The 18,109-nt window shown below is 36.1% G+C and overlaps 1 protein-coding gene across 2 annotated transcripts in view; it reads right to left on the bottom strand.

Annotated features, from left to right (window-relative positions):
* The window catches only part of LOC106052747 (uncharacterized), a 99,742-nt gene that overhangs the window by 11,243 nt on the left and 70,390 nt on the right, over positions 1-18,109 (bottom strand). For both annotated transcript variants that reach the window (XM_056003903.1, XM_056003902.1), the window contains exons 35-48: positions 17,347-17,507; positions 16,783-16,946; positions 15,747-15,905; positions 14,821-14,943; positions 14,309-14,434; positions 12,288-12,420; positions 10,988-11,180; positions 8,335-8,508; positions 7,807-7,980; positions 5,742-5,931; positions 5,048-5,262; positions 2,310-2,490; positions 688-792; positions 52-177 (exon numbers count right to left, since the gene is read on the bottom strand). In XM_056003903.1, the coding sequence (XP_055859878.1) occupies positions 52-177; positions 688-792; positions 2,310-2,490; positions 5,048-5,262; positions 5,742-5,931; positions 7,807-7,980; positions 8,335-8,508; positions 10,988-11,180; positions 12,288-12,420; positions 14,309-14,434; positions 14,821-14,943; positions 15,747-15,905; positions 16,783-16,946; positions 17,347-17,507 (2,224 nt within the window). The remainder of the gene's footprint in view (positions 1-51; positions 178-687; positions 793-2,309; positions 2,491-5,047; positions 5,263-5,741; positions 5,932-7,806; positions 7,981-8,334; positions 8,509-10,987; positions 11,181-12,287; positions 12,421-14,308; positions 14,435-14,820; positions 14,944-15,746; positions 15,906-16,782; positions 16,947-17,346; positions 17,508-18,109) is intronic.

The following is an 18,109-nucleotide window of genomic DNA, read 5'->3' as shown; positions in this document are numbered from 1 at the left end:
TGCACTTTGAATCTCTAATGGACTTTTAAGGAAATCAAATTTGCCACTTACCTTTACAGATTGTTCCACTAACTATAAAACCTTCAGCACAGCCACATTTGAAAGAGCCCTCCAGATTGATACAAGTTTGACCAACCATGTTACAGTTGTCCAGCCCAGTGGCGCACTCATCAACATCTGTTTACATAAATGGAATATTAAACATATAGCTAAGATATAAAACTAGACATTCATTTATTGTAGATGAATCAAATAGTATCTTGTATATATATTACTAACATTCTTTCTAGAAGACAATTATGTTTGTGCGTATGTGCTTGTTTATTATAGACATAAACTCTGCTAAGTCATTTGTTTTCCATGCTGATTCTGAGTGATACAATGTCATAATTACAGTTATTTTTTTTTTATTATAGATAACAGCATCCATTGTCTTTGGAGACAGAAGGAGTCATACAGATAACAGCTTTCAATAGAAGCTGTAAAAAGTCCAACATTTTCATCTTAAGAGAACAGAATCAAATGAAAGTTTTTTACCACTTGAAAAATAGTAGATCCAAAAATAAGCAGATACTCTCAAGTTCCAATTTAGGAATACTTTAATCTCATTACAAATTAAGTAAACATAATAGTTTCAACTCTCTTCATGTCAATATTTTCTGACAGAATCAACTCAAAGCTTATCACCTTCACACTGATTGCAGTCTCCGATGAATCCCATTTTACACTGGCATGTGCCGTTGACACACTCCATGTTGGGCACACTACACACAACATCTCTGCACACATCAGCTGTTGTAAATAAATAGAAAGAGATGCCCACATTAACCAATAAGAATGCATACTTTTTTGCTTTTCAGTTGTTTATTTTTTAGCTCAGATATAAATCTTAGAGCTCACAAGCAATAGGTGTTATGTTATAATCCTATTTCCTGACATTCTTTTCAGATACAAAATTTGAAAAGAGTTTTTATAATCTTTATATAAGAATTAATCTGTAGCTATATAAATCAAGAAGCCTTTCTGTTTTTTTTAAAAATGATTTGATGCTAAATTGCTAATCAACAATATCAGAGATTGCTATCTATAGGTAAAACTATACACTATACAATATCTGGAGTAGGGAATAAAGGAATGATGATAGGCTTTGTATTTTTAAAGGTATAAAAAATGTGTATGCACTTTTTAGCAATCCAGCAATAAATTTTCTAAGCTCATGTGTTAGAGCTCATTTTTTTCCCTTTTGCTATATAAATGGAAACACTGAATTTTAATAGAACACCCTTAGCAATATAAATATACATATTTATTTCAAAGTTTTGGCCTTAAAGATATATGTTAACAATGCTAAATAAAAAAAAATTTCAACAATGGAAAAACAGATCACTTATAAATGTTGGCTATTCTCTATGACTGAAAATGCTGTAATAAAAATTGATAGTCTCAAAAACTTTTTTCCAAATACCTTTTGTTGAGTAGAGAAAATAAAATATGTTGCTTCAGTCCTTTTTATTTTACTCTACATTTAAGATTTAAAAAAAAAATTAATTTCAGATTTAATGTAGGACAACATTTGTATTCTGTATTCTGATGAAAGTTGGTATAATAAAGAAAGATAAAAGGTGTAGAAATTAAAACTGCATGAATTGCATATTTTCATGATGACAGAAATATTATTAGGCACAGGATTTAGTGGTGCATTTAAAGACACACTGCTGATGAAACTTTAATTCAAGACTAAATCTGAGATGGGTTTTTTTTCTATTCAGGAATAAAGGTGTGGATCTATAGGTGAGGATATTTTAAACAGGATCACAATGGTCATTGTGCTTCTTGATAACCTGTTGACCGTTGGCAAAAAAAAAAAAAAAAAAAAGCAAACTTAAACTACATGGCCATATCATGTGGTCTTCATAGCTCGCAAAGACATTCCTACAGGGAACAGTAACAGGGAAAAGAAAGAAGCAGAGCAAGGGATGTGAAGATAATATCAAAGAATGGAAGGGCCTGTGATTAGAAAAGACTCTAGTCAGGGAAAAAAGGCAGAAGTAATGGAGAAGACTGGATAGATCATGTGTGTTTTCTCCAATGTGGTCCAACAATCTAAGGGAAAGCTTTCAGTGAAGGGTAAAATTGGGTTGGGATTAACTGGGGAGATAAATATTTTTATGTCTTCTTAGAGACAGCAAGACCCTAAACCATGTTCTAGACCTCTGATCTTATGTAGTTAGGATGTAATCTACTTTATTATAAATATTAACTAAAAAAAAACAAACAAAAGGTTTAAAAAAGGACATCATATTTCTTACGTTCGCATGTGGTCTGTCCTGGTTTCATTGTGTAACCTTCAGCACAGTAACATCCTGTGACTCCATCTTTAGTGCTACAGGCTTCGTTCTCTTGGCACGTGACAGGGAACTCCCCAGTCGAGTTCTTACCATAACATACGATCTCATAGGAACAGTCAGAAAGTATGAGTTTATCATTGGTCTAGGAAGAAAGCAAAAGAAACATGGAAATCATTTCATTTTGTTCAAGTCACTGAAACAACTAGCAGCCAAAATAAATTTAAACTTGGAAATAAGAAAACAACAAAACAAAGTGACAACACAAACTTTGTTCAAATATTTTAAAAAATAAATTGACAATGGAACAAATTTCATTCTGTAAATATTATTTTCTTTTTTTTTTTTGCCGCCACTTGTCATGGATTTTAGCAGACATTAGAGAAATGGCCCCAACAGTCCTTTTGGGTTGCACTTGCCAGAGCCTTTATATCCCTGGAAGATGAGTATATATCTACAGCAGAACTGATGGAAGGTTGTTTAACCTGGCTTGACATAAAGCTAAAACAAAGAGACACTGTATCTTGATTAAAGAACTGCTGTTTGCTGACAATGTATAACTGATCTCCCATTTAAAAGAAGTATTTCAAAGGCTAGTAAATGCTTTGAAAGCTGCAATGCTGGCACAGAAATATCTGAAATAAGTATTTGAAATCACACTCTGCTGTGGTGCAGAAGTTACCAACCTGCTGGGGTCAACTATTAGCAGCAACATAAATTTAGATATTACAGTGCCAAAACAAAATCTTCTTCAGCAATGGCAAAGCTCTCTAAGCATGTCTGGAAAAATGCCAAATTGACCTTTCTTTATTATAGTGAGAACTGGTTGACATCAAGAGCATAAATAAAACAGTTTTCAAATGCGCTGCCTGCAACTTAGAATGTGCATCTCTTGGAGGAAGTTTTAAAATTGCCCAATACACACAGTATCTATCTCTTTTTACAAAGACAAGACAATGTTGGCTCAGAAGCCCAAGGAAGAATGTTAAAGACATTCTCTATGCTAAGCTTGTGGAGGAAGTCAGACCCAAGAGACTCCCAAGACCAACCTACAGCAAGATCTGAGCACTACAGGCATACATGTGATCAGTCATCATGGATACAGACAATGCCTGATGCTGGTACAAGAGCAAAAGGAAGGAAATGGCCTTAGAGAATGAGAAAAAAAGCTGCCCTTATCTTATCTTATATAATACAGACGTTACTTCAAAAAAGAAAATGATTACGTCCTACAAGTCATGCATATTAACCAATGACTTAAATTCTGCCAAGTCACTGGTTTTCCTGGCTAGCTCAGGCAACCCATTCCATGCTCTAATAGCACTAGGGGAGAAGGAGTATTTGTACAAATTTGTCCTAGCATATGGGATGAGGAATGTGCCTTTATCTTTGTGTCTTTCTGAGTATTTTATTAAATCAGATAGCTCTAAATCAGGTGCATTTGCAGGTATGAACTGAGGCAAACTTTGCCGCTTCAGAATCAGCATGTTTAGTAAATACAGGTTCTGCCCAGACTCAAGAAGAAACCAAAACCAAAACCAGTGATTCATCTGGGTGCATCCATTGTCTTTCAAGAAATATATATATTTATATATATATATACATATATATACAATGAGTTGTATTATGTCAGCATCAGATGAATGAACAAAAACTTTGACCTAGCCAGAATACTATTAAAACTGATCCACAAAAGAGAGCATAAAGTTCAACATGCAAACAAATATTGGATTTTACCTACATCTTTATAACCATTGCATTCTGGATGGTCCGAGGTTCATACCCTGTCCATTGCCACCCCCCATCATCCTTCTGGAGGTTTGGACTAGAAAGTAAATTATCGTCAACTCTGAAGGAACATCCGATACAAGTAAAACATGACCATTGTAAAACAAATAATCTTTAGAAAGTCATCATTTGCAGGCCTGGATATCAAGTAAGAGTAATATCACTAGTAGAACTAGTCATCTATTGCAGAAATATTAATGGCAGGAGTAATCATCAATTCTAAAACAAATCATCATTAGCTATCATCATAAACAGGACAAAGAATCTTTGTCAGAATTTAAGTCTTCAAAAGTAGTACTACTTATTGAAGAAGTATCCCTTGTGGAACTAGTTACCAACTGCAGTGCTAGTAATTGTAGGACATCAGAACTAGGTCAATAAATGTTAGACTAAATGAGATTTTAAGTTTCCTGATTATCATCCCTTTAATTCATCAGTACATGTATAAAGGTAAACTTTATCATTCACTTTTACAGACCAAAAGAAAATCTGCTGCCGAGGACAAACGCAGATGACGAAAAGAAAATCTAAATCGACCACCTGTGGACAATGGTTATGCTTGCCCTGGATGTGGCAAAATATGTAGGTCAAAGCTGGGGCTGCGCAGACACAGAAAATACTATATTCCTCACTAATCTTCGGACTCGAAGACAAGCCTTATTATAATTATTATTATAGCTTTTATATAGCGCTACTTTCATGCTTATAGCATGCTCAGAGCGCTTTGGTCCAATCTCATTTGTGGACCAATGGGGGGAGGGGGTATCTAGAAGTTGGTTTTCCATGCTGCCTTTAGGCGCTCCGAAAACGCAACTCTGCCCGAGTCGGGTGTCAAAACTCTAGCCCCCTTCTAGGTAGCCAAGCGCACTTAGCCTCTCGACCACGCTTCCCACTTATTAGTATCATTCACTTACAGCCATATAGCCGTTGTTGTAAAAACATCCACACTGCTCCTTCTTGATGCACTTGTCTCCTTCCATGACCAGCCCAGCAGCACAGAAACATCCTTCATTGCAAGGTATGGTGTCATTGACCAGAGTCAGGTTACTCTGAACAGGTTTGCTAATGCAAGTCTCTTGTTGGGCTGGACCACAGGTTTGATACACCATGTTGTTGGGGCATGTTGGCTCTGAAATGTGTCAATAAAGTGTATACATTTATTTTCCACAAAACAACTAATAGTAAATAGTGCTAAAATAGTTGAACTAAAAAAGGAAATGTACACATAAAAATGATTTCTTAAGACATGACATATTATAAATCATGTTATACTTTATGCCAGTAAAATACGTAGCTTTATATTACAATTAGACCATGCTAGACTTATATGTATATTAAAAGATTTTTAAAAAGGTTGAGACATTTGAAAAAACGAACAAACAGACACCATCATTTGCTCACTAAACTTTTCATCTAATTCTTGTTTTTCAGTCAACTTCTATAGAATCGGTGTATGCCGCTTTTCCAAATAGGTAGAGAGGTAAAGACTTATTTTCATGGTACAGTATTGGTTTTCACAAATGTTACATTCAGCTATTCTAAAACCAGCTAAATGTAAAAGTAAATTTATTTTTAAAACTTTATACAGAAAAAGCAAAAACAATATACTTTTACAAGCTGTAACATCAACTTTCCAATTCTTGACTTCAATCTTTTCATTTTCTGTGCAGTCATAGCTCATTGTTTCAGCAAATCTGCAGATAGCATCGTCCAAGTTATCCTCAACATAGCACAAATCAATCTCACAAGACTTCCTCAGCTGTTCAACATCAATCTCTTTTTTAACCATCAGGCAACTCTAAACAAAACAAAAACACAGTAATAATTAGTTCATGATGATAAAATTTATTCTGTGAATTGAGGCCATTGTTACAAAGAACATTTAAATATTTAGACACAAGACCAGTGTTCAGGTAATGGTGATACCGAATCTAATGAAAATAGGAAAGTTATAAAGTTGAGGCTTTGAAAAATGAATAGAAAGTCTGAGAAGTCATCATTATCAAACTCCATTTGAGTGAGGGCTTGAGAGGCTCAAATCCTCTCTTGCAAAAACCTTGGACAGAAACCCTGCTGTCTTGCATAGTGCATACATGTCACCATACAGGTAAAGAATTTTTGGTTTCCCAGACCTGTGGAGACGGAGATCAGCAAGTCTAGGGCAGTCAAACAGAATATGAAGCACAGTTTCCTCTTCTTCCCCGCAGCTGGGGCACCATGAATCAAAATTTGGCCAAAGCTGTGAGAAATATGAGCCAACAGGACAGTGGCCTGTCCTGCACTGTGCTATAAAAGCTTGCTCAGGCCTGGACAGCCTCCACGTCGGGGAAGTGCGGTCAGGGCGCCTCATGCGCTCCCAGTCTCCACTGGCTTTTAGGGACTTGTACCAGCCCTTGAACCATTTTTCCATTTCTGTTTTTTGAATTATAGACAGGGCATGATGAAAACTTACAACCTGTTCAGTGGGTGGAATTTGCCCTCCCTGGTGGGCCAAGGAGACTACAATAGTGTTGCCAGTCACACCTATGTGACTCGGTACCCACTGCATAAATACAGGGGTGCCATAGCATTGCTTTATCTTGTGTGAAGCTAAGATGACAGCGTCGATATTGGGAAGCCATGGTCCAGGGCTATGCAAAGCCTGTAGTACAGGTTTTGAGTCAGTGACCACAACAATCTGTGTTGCCCTCAAATGTCCCTCGCTGAGTTGAGAGTCAATGAATTTTAAGGCTTCACAGACTGCCATGGCCTCTGCATCAAAACTGCAAACACTACCACATGGTCCAAAGATTTCGATTGATTAAGAGCCAAGAAAGTCGATATAGGCTCCATAGCCTGCTCTTCCAGAATCTATTGATGCTGACCCATTAGTGTATGCAAAAATGGCACTGGGCTTGAAGGCATTAATGGTCTCCAGTGCTAGAATTTGAAGGTCATTAGCTGAATAACTTAGCTTAGTGGCATTAGGGTCTACTAGTTTCAAGCGTATGTCTGTGACCCCAAGGGGAAAGTAGTCTGAACAATGTTACCCACACAACAGTTCCAACCTCTCCATGCAGCCAATGTCCAATGGAGTGTCAAATATCCAATATAGTAACCTGGTTGTAGCCCTGAGTCCAGCAAGCTGTTGTTTCCCCCAAAACTTTTGTGAACTCCTGACATGGCTTTGACATGGACACTTAAATAAACATACTTCTTTCAATAATTCAAAAGAGGCCATGGATAAATTAATAATAGAAGTATAATTTAATCAAAGCAATTAGAATAACTCTAATTGTAGACAACAGCATCAAATATTAAACATCTTCTTTTTTGAAGTAACGTCTATATTATATAAAAAATACACACAACTATGAAAGGGACATTTATAGTACTTATATGATTAGACTCAAACTCAGGCCTCTGACAACAATAACAATCTCTCAAGGGTCATCACTCTACTTTAACTAATAGACTAATGAAATCATAACACCAACTCCTGATTTTCCTACAGGGTTGCCTAATGAAGCTTTCCCCAAGTTTGGATCTAGCTGCATGGCAGCATAGTGACTCAACATCTGGCCTACACATGAAAAGTAGGAAATGGACTGGTTGTGAGACGCAAGGTTGTTATGGTCAGAAAATAAACATTCTAGTAACATTACATACAAGACTAACAGAATCGAACTCTGACCTTAAATGGTGAGGTGTTGAGATTCATAAGCTTGTCACATTCTTTCTGTATTAGTGCCATTGGCAAGTTACATTTATCCACAGGTGGCTTGGTATCTCCGCAATCCACATTACACACGTCTGATTGCTCTTCACGAAGAGTCCATGACCTACCAAACAGGTCTTCATTGTCAGTCTAAGACAGGATATATTAAAAGTAAGACAGAGTATAATCAATGTACGATAGGACATAATCAATGTAGAATAGGACAAATGTAGCATAGGACATAATGTACGATAGGACATAATCAATGTAGAACAGGACAAATGTAGCACAGGACATAATCAATGTACGATAGGACATAATCAATGTAAAACAGGACAAATGTAGCATAGGACATAATCAATGTATGATAGGACATAATGTAAAACAGAGAAAGGAGAGATGAAACAGAGTCAAAATATTGAATATTAATTAATTTTTAAATTTTCTAAATGGACCATTTTTTTAACACTTGCAAATTTATGACATTAGCTGAAGATAACTCACTAGGAGGCCACGTTGGTCTGGACAAGTAGGCCCAAGTTCATGGTCATCAGGACTTTGACCATTGTAGTTACCACAAAGACCGCAAACTTTGCCGGTTGTGCCTTGAGGGACTGTCACCTGGACCACATCTCCGCCATTAAATGTCACTTTTAGACCTACTACTGACTGGAAGATCTAGAGGAAGAAAAAATACACATAAGTGTCTCCTCACTCATTGTGTCTCCTCACCCACTGTGTCTCCAAACCCATTTATTTGTTTTTTTTATAATCTATGTTATGTTATGTTGCGTAATGCACAAATTGAAAGACAAATTTCCATACGGACAATAAAGATTATTATTATTATTGTAAATTTAACAGTACCAGGAAAAAGAAGAAAAGGCAGACAGAGAAAACAATGGGAGGACAACATAAAAGAATGGATAGGCCTGCCATTGAAAGAGGTTCTAACTAAGGCAAAAGACAGAGAGGAATATATATTTATAGCTTTTATATAGCACTACTTTCATGCTTATAGCATGCTCAGAGCGCTTTGGTCCAATCTCATTTGTGGATCAGTGGGGGGGAGGGGGTATCTAGGAGTTGGTTTTCCGTGCTGTCTTTAGGCGCTCAGTAACCACAACTCTGCCCGAGTTGGGTGTCAAACCTCGGGCCCCCTTCTAGGTAGCCAAGCCAAGCCAAGTTCAAGCGCCACTTAGCCTCTCGACCACGCTTTGGCGGTCGACAAATCTTGCACGGTGCCTCAATGGTCCGACAGACTAAGGGATAGGCAAAGGTCAAATTTAACATCAGAAAAATAGAACACTGTAAACAAACAAAAACAGAATGATTTTCTTTAATAGTGTTTTAATTCTGGAAGTTAAGAACTAAATAAGCCTGTGCAATATTTTCATGAAAATGTGTGTGCGTGTTTCTATGGAGACAGTAAGAAGAAGTTAGCAATTGGTTGGTGGCTATGCAGTGTGAATGATGCCAGATAAGCGTTACCATCATAAGCTGTCTTGTGATGCCAGATGGCTCCAAGGTGCCATAGTGTAAAGGCATATTTTTAATGAGTTAGATTTGTTTTAAAAATGCAAGCTTATTTCATTTCATCTCAAGTTAAATGTGTCTATATTGTAATAAAAGTATATTTAAGTTTGTTCACTAAGACCATAATTATTTCAAGTTTTATAAGTTGAAATATTGGCTGCCTGGTCGTGAGGTTTGCGCGCTGGACTGTCGTTCGGATTTATTGACGGTCGAGGGTTCAAACCCTGCCCGCTCCCATCCTCGTCGTCCTGCGGGAGGTTTGGACTAGGAAGTAAACTATCTTCAACTCTGAAGGAACATCCGAATTATGTAAAACATTTTACAAACATTTTATTATAAGCGGACAGCAGTTTGGTTGTCTACCAGCAGTTTGGTGCTACACGTCAATAACTATCAACAACAAATATCTAGCTAAGGACACAATGTCAGAAACTGTAGATGTCAGACATCATAAATAAAAAAATTCTGTTAACATTCCATCCTGGCAGTGCCAGAGAATGAATATTGTCTCAAGATTTAAAATAATATAGTTTTATTACCCTTAAAGAAATTACAATGGCTCATTTAGTAAAACTATTCAATTAAAAAATTAACAATTATACAATGTAATTTATTAATCATCTCTATCAAATTCTTTACACCAGAAAATACATTTATACACAAATATACATAGTAATAACTTCTTTCATCTCAAAGGGAATAAACAAGTATTTGTGTCTGTCTATTTTCTATTTGATAACTTGTTTCCTCTTAGTGACTTTGAGAGATTGTTTCCTGAAGTAATAAATTTATGTTTTTATAAAAAGTTTTTACTAGTATTTTATTTTGTTGTCAGGTTTTATAATGACTAATTGTAAGATGTTTGATACTGTATTTTTAATATTCTGAACACCAAAATTGACTTGGATTTTGAAAATCAAAATGCAGCAGATGTTATATTGTGTCAAATATTGTTAAACTTTGAGTGTTTTTTTAGCTACTAAAGATATGATTTGCCTTTTCAACTCTTCAAACAATCTGGCACTCTAAGGCATTATCTCTACACAACAAGATACAAATCTATAATACAAACGTTAAGTCTGTCCTTCTATACAGTTCAGAAACTTGGAGAGTCACTAAAACAAATATGGAAAAGCTCCAGACCTTTGTTAACAGATGCCTACATCAGATATTAGGAATTAGGTGGCCAGAAAAGATAACTACTATCAATTTGTGGGAGAGAACTAGACAAAAGCCCATAGCCCAAGACATCACAAAACGAAAATGGAGCTGGATAGGACACACCCTGTGAAAACCAGCTACCAATGTTGCAAGGCAGGCACTTGACTGGAACCCACAAGGAAAGAGGAAAGTGGGCAGACCCAAGCAAACCTGGAAGAGGTCAGTCATCAGTGAAGCTGAGGGTACTGGAATGACATGGGAGTAGATGAAGAAAGCTGCTCAGAACTGAGTTCGGTGGAGAGTTGTGGTTGCGGCCCTATGCTCCCCTGGGAGTGCACAGGATTAAGTCAAGTAAGTCAAAGATACGAACATCAATAGGTCTAAATCTTAGCTGAGGCTTTTAAATATTTCTACATTCTATACTCCAACACATTAAATATGTCTATAGGGACCCACTTACCACATGATTAAGTGTAGATATAACGCTGAAATAGTACTGATCAAAATATTGTTTTGTTGCTATGCCATTCACTAAGATGCGTTTGTTTTGTTCTAGAATAATTTCCTGGTTGAAGATTTCAATCTTGACAGCCTTGACCCAAGCATAGTTTCCTGGTTGTGTATTGTTCTTCTGCCATTGTTGAATAAGGACTCTTAAGTGAGAAACAAAAAAAAAAGACATGAACAAAAAACTTATTTAAGAATAATGTTTATAGCCATGACAGTGAGCTGTAATGACTATCAATAAGCTTTACTGATATTCAAAATCTGTAGGATAGTGTCAAGACCAACTGTATTTTGGTGACATGGTCAAAGGGAGATAAGGTAATTGATGAAAGGTGATGTTAGTGGCATTGTGTGGATGTATCCACACAATCCCGATGCAGTCCCAACTGCGATGGGCAGGACAGGTCTGTAGAATGGTAGACCGCCACATCCATAAATGACTCCTGTATAGCAGAGATGCTCCCGTAAGTGCTATAAAGATCAACTCAGGCATTATTTTGCCCTCACCAGCATAGAGGAAAGTGGATGAAAACCGATTCCTTCTGAAAGAGACAGTTGGAGAGCTCACACAAAGGCTGCAAGATACACATTTGTTTCTGTTTCCAAGGTAACGATGAGGAAAGGGGAGCAGATCATTTTTGGTGGTGTAGGCTGAAGAGTTTCTGATGGAACCAACAGATGGTCTCTCATAATTCATGTTAAATTAAGTCAAAGGTGTGATTCTTGAAAGGATTTTTTTTTTTTTGCAGAGAGATGTGAGACAGAAAGGAGGTATACTTGTAGTGAGATCTAACCTAAATTGACCACTTGCGGTCAATGGTTATGTCTGCACTGGATGTGGCAAAATATGTAGGGAGCAGCTGGGACTGCATAGCCCCTTGAAATACTACACTCCTCATTAATCTTCTGACTCGAAGAAAAGCATTATTATTATATCAATGGGATCTTAAGAAATCAATAGTTTGATAACTACCAGACAGGCAAGAAACTTTATTATTCCAATAAGTAATTGCTTACACCATTACCTATTAGTAGTGCTATTATTGAGACTCATTAGCTATCATTAAGAAGGTCATTATTTGACTGCAAAGCATTACATATAACTAGTGAGACTATTACCTGACACTTGTGATAATAAGCAATGAAATTTTTTCCTGACTTTTTTTATTCCATTATAATGAGCATATTAATTTCCATAGTGATTTTATTTCATGACAATAAAGTCTGCTGGCTAAAAGTAATGGGACTAATACCTGAATGTAGGTGTCTCTCCATCCCCGCAGCCATCTTGAGACATAATACTCCAGCAGGGTCTCTGGTAATGCAACCATCGATTATCATAACTGATACAGTGAGTGTCTCCAAAGCAAGAGCATTCACCAACAGCTGTCCAAGATAATTTTTATATGAAACATTTTTTTTGTTTTGTATTTTTTTCTATGAAGGGATAAAGATGTGTTTGAGTGTAGTCTGAATGATTAAAGTGGTGTTCATGTTTCATGGAAAGAGACAAATTATGGGCCAAAAAAAAAAAGAATGCATGTTTAAAAGGAAAGGCTAAATTGTGAAAAGGGGCATGCCACTTAACTCTTTCTCTCCTAACTGACGATACCTACGTTGATTCCACCAGAATGTGGTAAATAATTACGGAGAGAAAGAGTTAAATAGTGCATGGAAGGGAAGTAATCCAAAGGTGTTTCATCAAAAGGCTACAAGACTTAAACAGTCAAAAGGTGTGGGGGGTTTTGAATGCTAGATGTTCCTAATGAAAGATGTGAAAAACATTGAAAAAAAAATTGAGACATTATAAACAGTGAAAAGTAGATTTCTTTGAATGAAAGTATAAAAGCTATAATATTAATAATATTAATAATAATAATGTAAACACCAAGGTAGATAGTCTTTGGTATTGACAACACTATCATTACTTTACTGAAGTTTGAGACAATCACATTACGCAATGCATAAAGATAGTTATAACATTTACAAAGTTCATTAAAAATGAATAACAGTTACACAAAGCCTACTATTATCTAGGTAGTAGCATATCCAATGAAACATCTTTACCAAATGAAATCAATAGCTGCCAATCTAGAGCTTACAGTACTTTTGATTGCCTTCAGATGAGCTTGTTACAAAATCAATCTTTTCGTCTTATTGCAAAAATACAAGGAGCTTATAGGGCAGGATGACTTAAGAAAATTGTCCCCCTCCCCCCTTCGGAAATGCTCTGAAAATCAGCTCAGTCATCAGCTTGTTTCTACTGGTACAGAGAAATACAACATGTCTTCAACAAGAGACAGAAAGAGAACTTTTAAAAAGGCTGCAGGTCATACATTTGAGACCCAAAGGAAAGCCTTTGACAAAGAAAGGCGCAGATGATGAAAACAACGTAAATCAACCCCCTGGCAGACAAAAGCTTTAAATGTGATAAAATATATCAATCAGAGGTCCATGTACTGATGGGAAATATTGCACTCTTTTGTATTTTTTTTTTTAAACTTGAAGACAATGCCTTATTGCTCAGAGTCTAAAGAAAGACAAGAATTGTTTACAGATTAGGAACATATATAGACATGAAATAGATTATAGTCACACTTAGACAAGGACTACATATCAACTAGGACTATTCATAGGACTATATATAAATCATACAAAGGGAATCTTTTTTCTTTTCAACTCAATGTTAGCAAAAAGACCTTGGTGATGTTTTATCATGCTCACATATATTATATTATGCAGTATTTTGATTTTTAATATCACTACCTGGTATGGCAATATGAACACTAAAATTAAAAACAAACTCCAGAGAATCCTACATGCTGGTAAAGTCATAGGCAAAAAACAAACCCCATTTGGGTTACTGTTTGATAAAACCATTTATAAGAAAGCTAAAAAGGTTCTAGAAATAAAAAATCACCCTCTGGGTCAGGATTTCATGATTTTATCATCACAAAAGAGATATAAAACAAAGACAAACACAAAAAAACTCTTTTGCGCCCCTGGCAATCAAATCACTTAATAAAATTTAACGATCCGATATAAGCTTTTCACATGTAAATTATGAGTGTGTCTGGTGTGCATGTATATTTTGGTTTTCTATAGTTATTGTGTTTTGCTTGGTGTAATGCAGAAATTGTAAGACAAATTTCCATATAGATAATAAATATTATTATTATTATAATTGGAGATCCACATTTCAAGAAAAAAGGGTACATCAGTTCAGCAAGTACAATGTACAAAGTAAATGATCACTAACTGTAAGTATACTTACGTATGCAAGTGACACCATCACCACGGTAACCTCTTTCACAAAGACACCTGTAACTTCCATCCAAGTTCTCACATCTGGCATTCTTGTCACAATTGTTAAGAGAAGAGTCAGCACACTCATCAATATCTGTTAGAAGAAAGATAATATTTTTTAATAGAAGGGCTGAAGAACACACAAATCTAATCTATTTAAGCATTAAGCAAAAGGCTGTTTTTTCAAATGCCTAAATGTGAAGACCTCAACAGATAAAATTGCCAAGTACATACAATTTTACGCAAGCTTTACAAACTTATTGCCCATTATAACAAATGAACTGCCTGAATTGTAGCCGTCAGGTTTACAATTAAAGTAACTGTCAAAATAGTTATCATCTTGCCAATATTTTTTGTTGCAGATTTGCAGGACTTTGGCCTGAGGATTTCATAGACATTACTGTCTCTTACATGAAAAAAAACCCAACAACTTGACCACATAATTGCTCACAAGAAGACTTCCTGTGGTCCACTACATACCTTCGCAAGAGGTTTTTCCAGTCTGTCTGTAGCCTTCCTTGCATGTGCAGTAAAAATCTCCTGGTATGTTGGTGCAGTTAGCATTGTAGGGACATGGTTCATAAGCAACACACTCATTATCATCTGAGATACAAGATAATGTATTAGCATTCATCATCTGAGATACAAGATAATGTATTAGCATTCATCATCTGAGATACAAGATAATGTATTAGCATTCATCATCTGAGATACAAGATAATGTATTAGCATTCATCATCTGTGATTCAAGATAATGTATTAGCATTCATCATCTGTGATTCAAGATAATGTATTGGCATTCATCATCTGTGATTCAAGATAATGTATTAGCATTCATCATCTGTGATTCAAGATAATGTATTCAGGAAGACAACCTTATTAAAAAAAATAAAATAAAATGACTTTTATTCGTATCTTCATCAAATGAAAACATTTTATTTTTTATGACAGTGTTTCCCAAACTTTTGACCTATGTGTACCCCTTTTATAATTTTTGTAATGCTGAGTATCCCTTGCTCCACCCCCACCCCACATTAATTTATTAACAGAACATAATAAATGGGTATTTAAAAAATTAGCATAGTTAATGAGGTGCAACACAAACCCCCTCCAAAGTCTTCCCGTACCCCTAGGGGTATGTGTACGCCACTTTGGGAAACATTGCTTTAGGTTATACATTTGATAGACTATTTGCTTGAAGCAAATGTTTAAGAACTGGAAGGTAAAAAAATAGCTGCAGATCTCTTATCAAGTCATAATTATAAGTGTAATTGTAATGATAACAAAAATGAAAAAAAAATTGAGACTTTAAAACATACTTGGGATAAACTTTGCAAAGACTCATCAATCTAATTACTTCTGTCCTTAAAATGAAAAATTAAAACTTCAACAATCAGTTTACATACCAATGCATTCTCTTCCATTGGATCTTGGATTTCTGAGCAACAGTGGAATACCTTTGCCATTCCATCCTTCTTTGCAAACACATCGGTAGCCATCTTCCTCATCCACACATCTGGCCATTGGGTGACAGTCATGGAATCCAAGGTCACATTCGTTGAAAGCTGAGATAAAGGAAATAGGTGAGAGTCTTGAATATAAAGACATGTATTGAAAGGTCTAGCCAATAGATGATATGCCATGGAATGGCAATGTCTTCGATTCTGAAGATTAAGGATGAGTGCAGTGTTTCACAAGACTACCCAAACCCAGTTGCAACCTGCATATTTTCCCCGCATTTTGTGCAGACTAAGCCATTGTCCACTGGCAGTTTATTTAAGTTTTCTTTACGCCTGTCTTCAATAATGGCTTTTCTTTGGGTCTAAAATGTTTGTCTCGTAGCCTTTGTGAGAGCTCTCCAACTGTCTCTTTCAGAGGCCATCTGCTTTCCTCTATACCAGTAAGCCATGGAATAATGAGATTAAAAAGTAAGTAAGTTCCCCTTTCAGACCTTGTGATCTATAGAGCAGATGATGTAAAGGTCATCTGTTTCTGTGGCCTATGGTTAACGAGGGTGTCATGTGGCCAGCATAACGACCAACTACCTTTACTTTTTCCCAACTAATGTCAGGTACCCATTAGAGCTGAGTGGACTCAGAGGTGCTCTAAAATCCCGAAATTCAAAATTCTAATCTTCATCAGGATTCAAACCCAGCACACCAGCCACGGGGCCTCAATAATGAGATTATTCAGCTAAAGTTTAGACAGTGGAAATAATTGACATCTAAATGACAACAGACCTGTCATTAGTGTAGCAATTCAAGTGTACTTTTAATATTACTAGGCTTAAAGAATAGATATATATATGTTAAGTCAGAATAAAATAAAATAAATAAACTACTGTTACAAAAAATAAGTACAGCCTATTTTAAGATGAAATAAATAAGGTAATAGCAAAAGGCCAGTAACTTAACTAATAGTTAGTACAAACAATCTATTTACTCAAAGGAGTTTCAGAACAAATCAAGTCTCCCACTGTTATGTTTACAGATTGGAACTTGGCATAACGAGCTAACCAAAGTTGACTTATGGGTAAATACTCCTTCTCAGTGATGATTCCAGCATCAGAACGGAAGGTATTGTCTGCAGCATCACAGTTGCAGCGTCTGAAAATAAAGGTGGATTAAAAAGTTGGAGTGAATGGGACAGAGACAATATCTAATAAAATGCTCAGAAAGACACAAACATAAAAGTACATTCCTCGTTCCATATGCTAGGACAAATTTGTACAAATGCTCCTTCTTCCCAAGTGCTATTAGAGCATGGAATGGGTTGCCTGAGCCAGCCAGGAAATCCTATGACTTGGCAGAATTTAAGTCATTGGTTAACATGCATGACTAGATGCATGTTGCATAGGACGTAATCATCTTCTTTTTTGAAGTAACGTCTGTATTTTATAAGATAGGATAAGAAGTAGCATAAACATACTGAGAGCAGTGGTAACACTAAGTGTATTCAACGAGACAATTTGTTTTAAAAACAAGTATCGGAAGATATAACTCTCACCTGCTCAACTGACTTGTAGCTGAATCTAAGCCTCCACAACTCTTCTGTTTACCACAGGCACAAACACCACTCTTTGCATCAGCACTAGGTTCACCACCACCCCAGAAAAAACGTTTGTCCCTGGAACTCATAGTCAGCCAATAATTGCCTTCAGACATGAGCTAGAAGAAGAGTATTTCAGTTTCTAAGTACATTCAGAAACATTTCAGATACATATATAAAATTTATTTTTTTTAACTTTGTACTACAAACGAAAACATATTTATGATTCAGTAATTGGTAGAATGGTAGCAATAGGATTGTCTCAAATTGAGTTGTTGGAATGGTAACAGCTATAGTATACCCAAAGCACTAATATGCCCTTATTAGCAGAGTTTAATTCATTGATTGAGAGGCGCTGTGGCTGAGCGGTAAAGTGCTTGGCTTCCAAACCGGAGGGTCTGGATTCGAATCCTGGCGAAGACTGGGATTTTTTATTTCGGGATCTTCGGGCACCTCTGAGTCCACCCAGCTCTAATGGGTACCTGACATTAGTTGGGGAAAAGTAAAGGCGGTTGGTCATTGTGCTGGCCACATGAGACCCTCGTTGACCATAGGCCACAGACCTATACATCATCTGCCTTATTCTGAAGGTCTGAAAGGGCAACTTTACTTTACTAATATGCCCAATACTTTATTCAAATTTATATCAACTCTTAATGTAGTACAACAGAGTAAGTAAGATTATTTGCAGATGACTGAATTATATTTAAAACAAATAATA

This window comes from Biomphalaria glabrata, chromosome 11 (genome assembly GCF_947242115.1).
Source record: "Biomphalaria glabrata chromosome 11, xgBioGlab47.1, whole genome shotgun sequence".
NCBI classification, from domain to species: Eukaryota; Metazoa; Mollusca; class Gastropoda; family Planorbidae; genus Biomphalaria; species Biomphalaria glabrata.
Note: the sequence above shows the minus strand (reverse complement) of the source record. Positions and strands in the feature narration are given on the sequence as shown.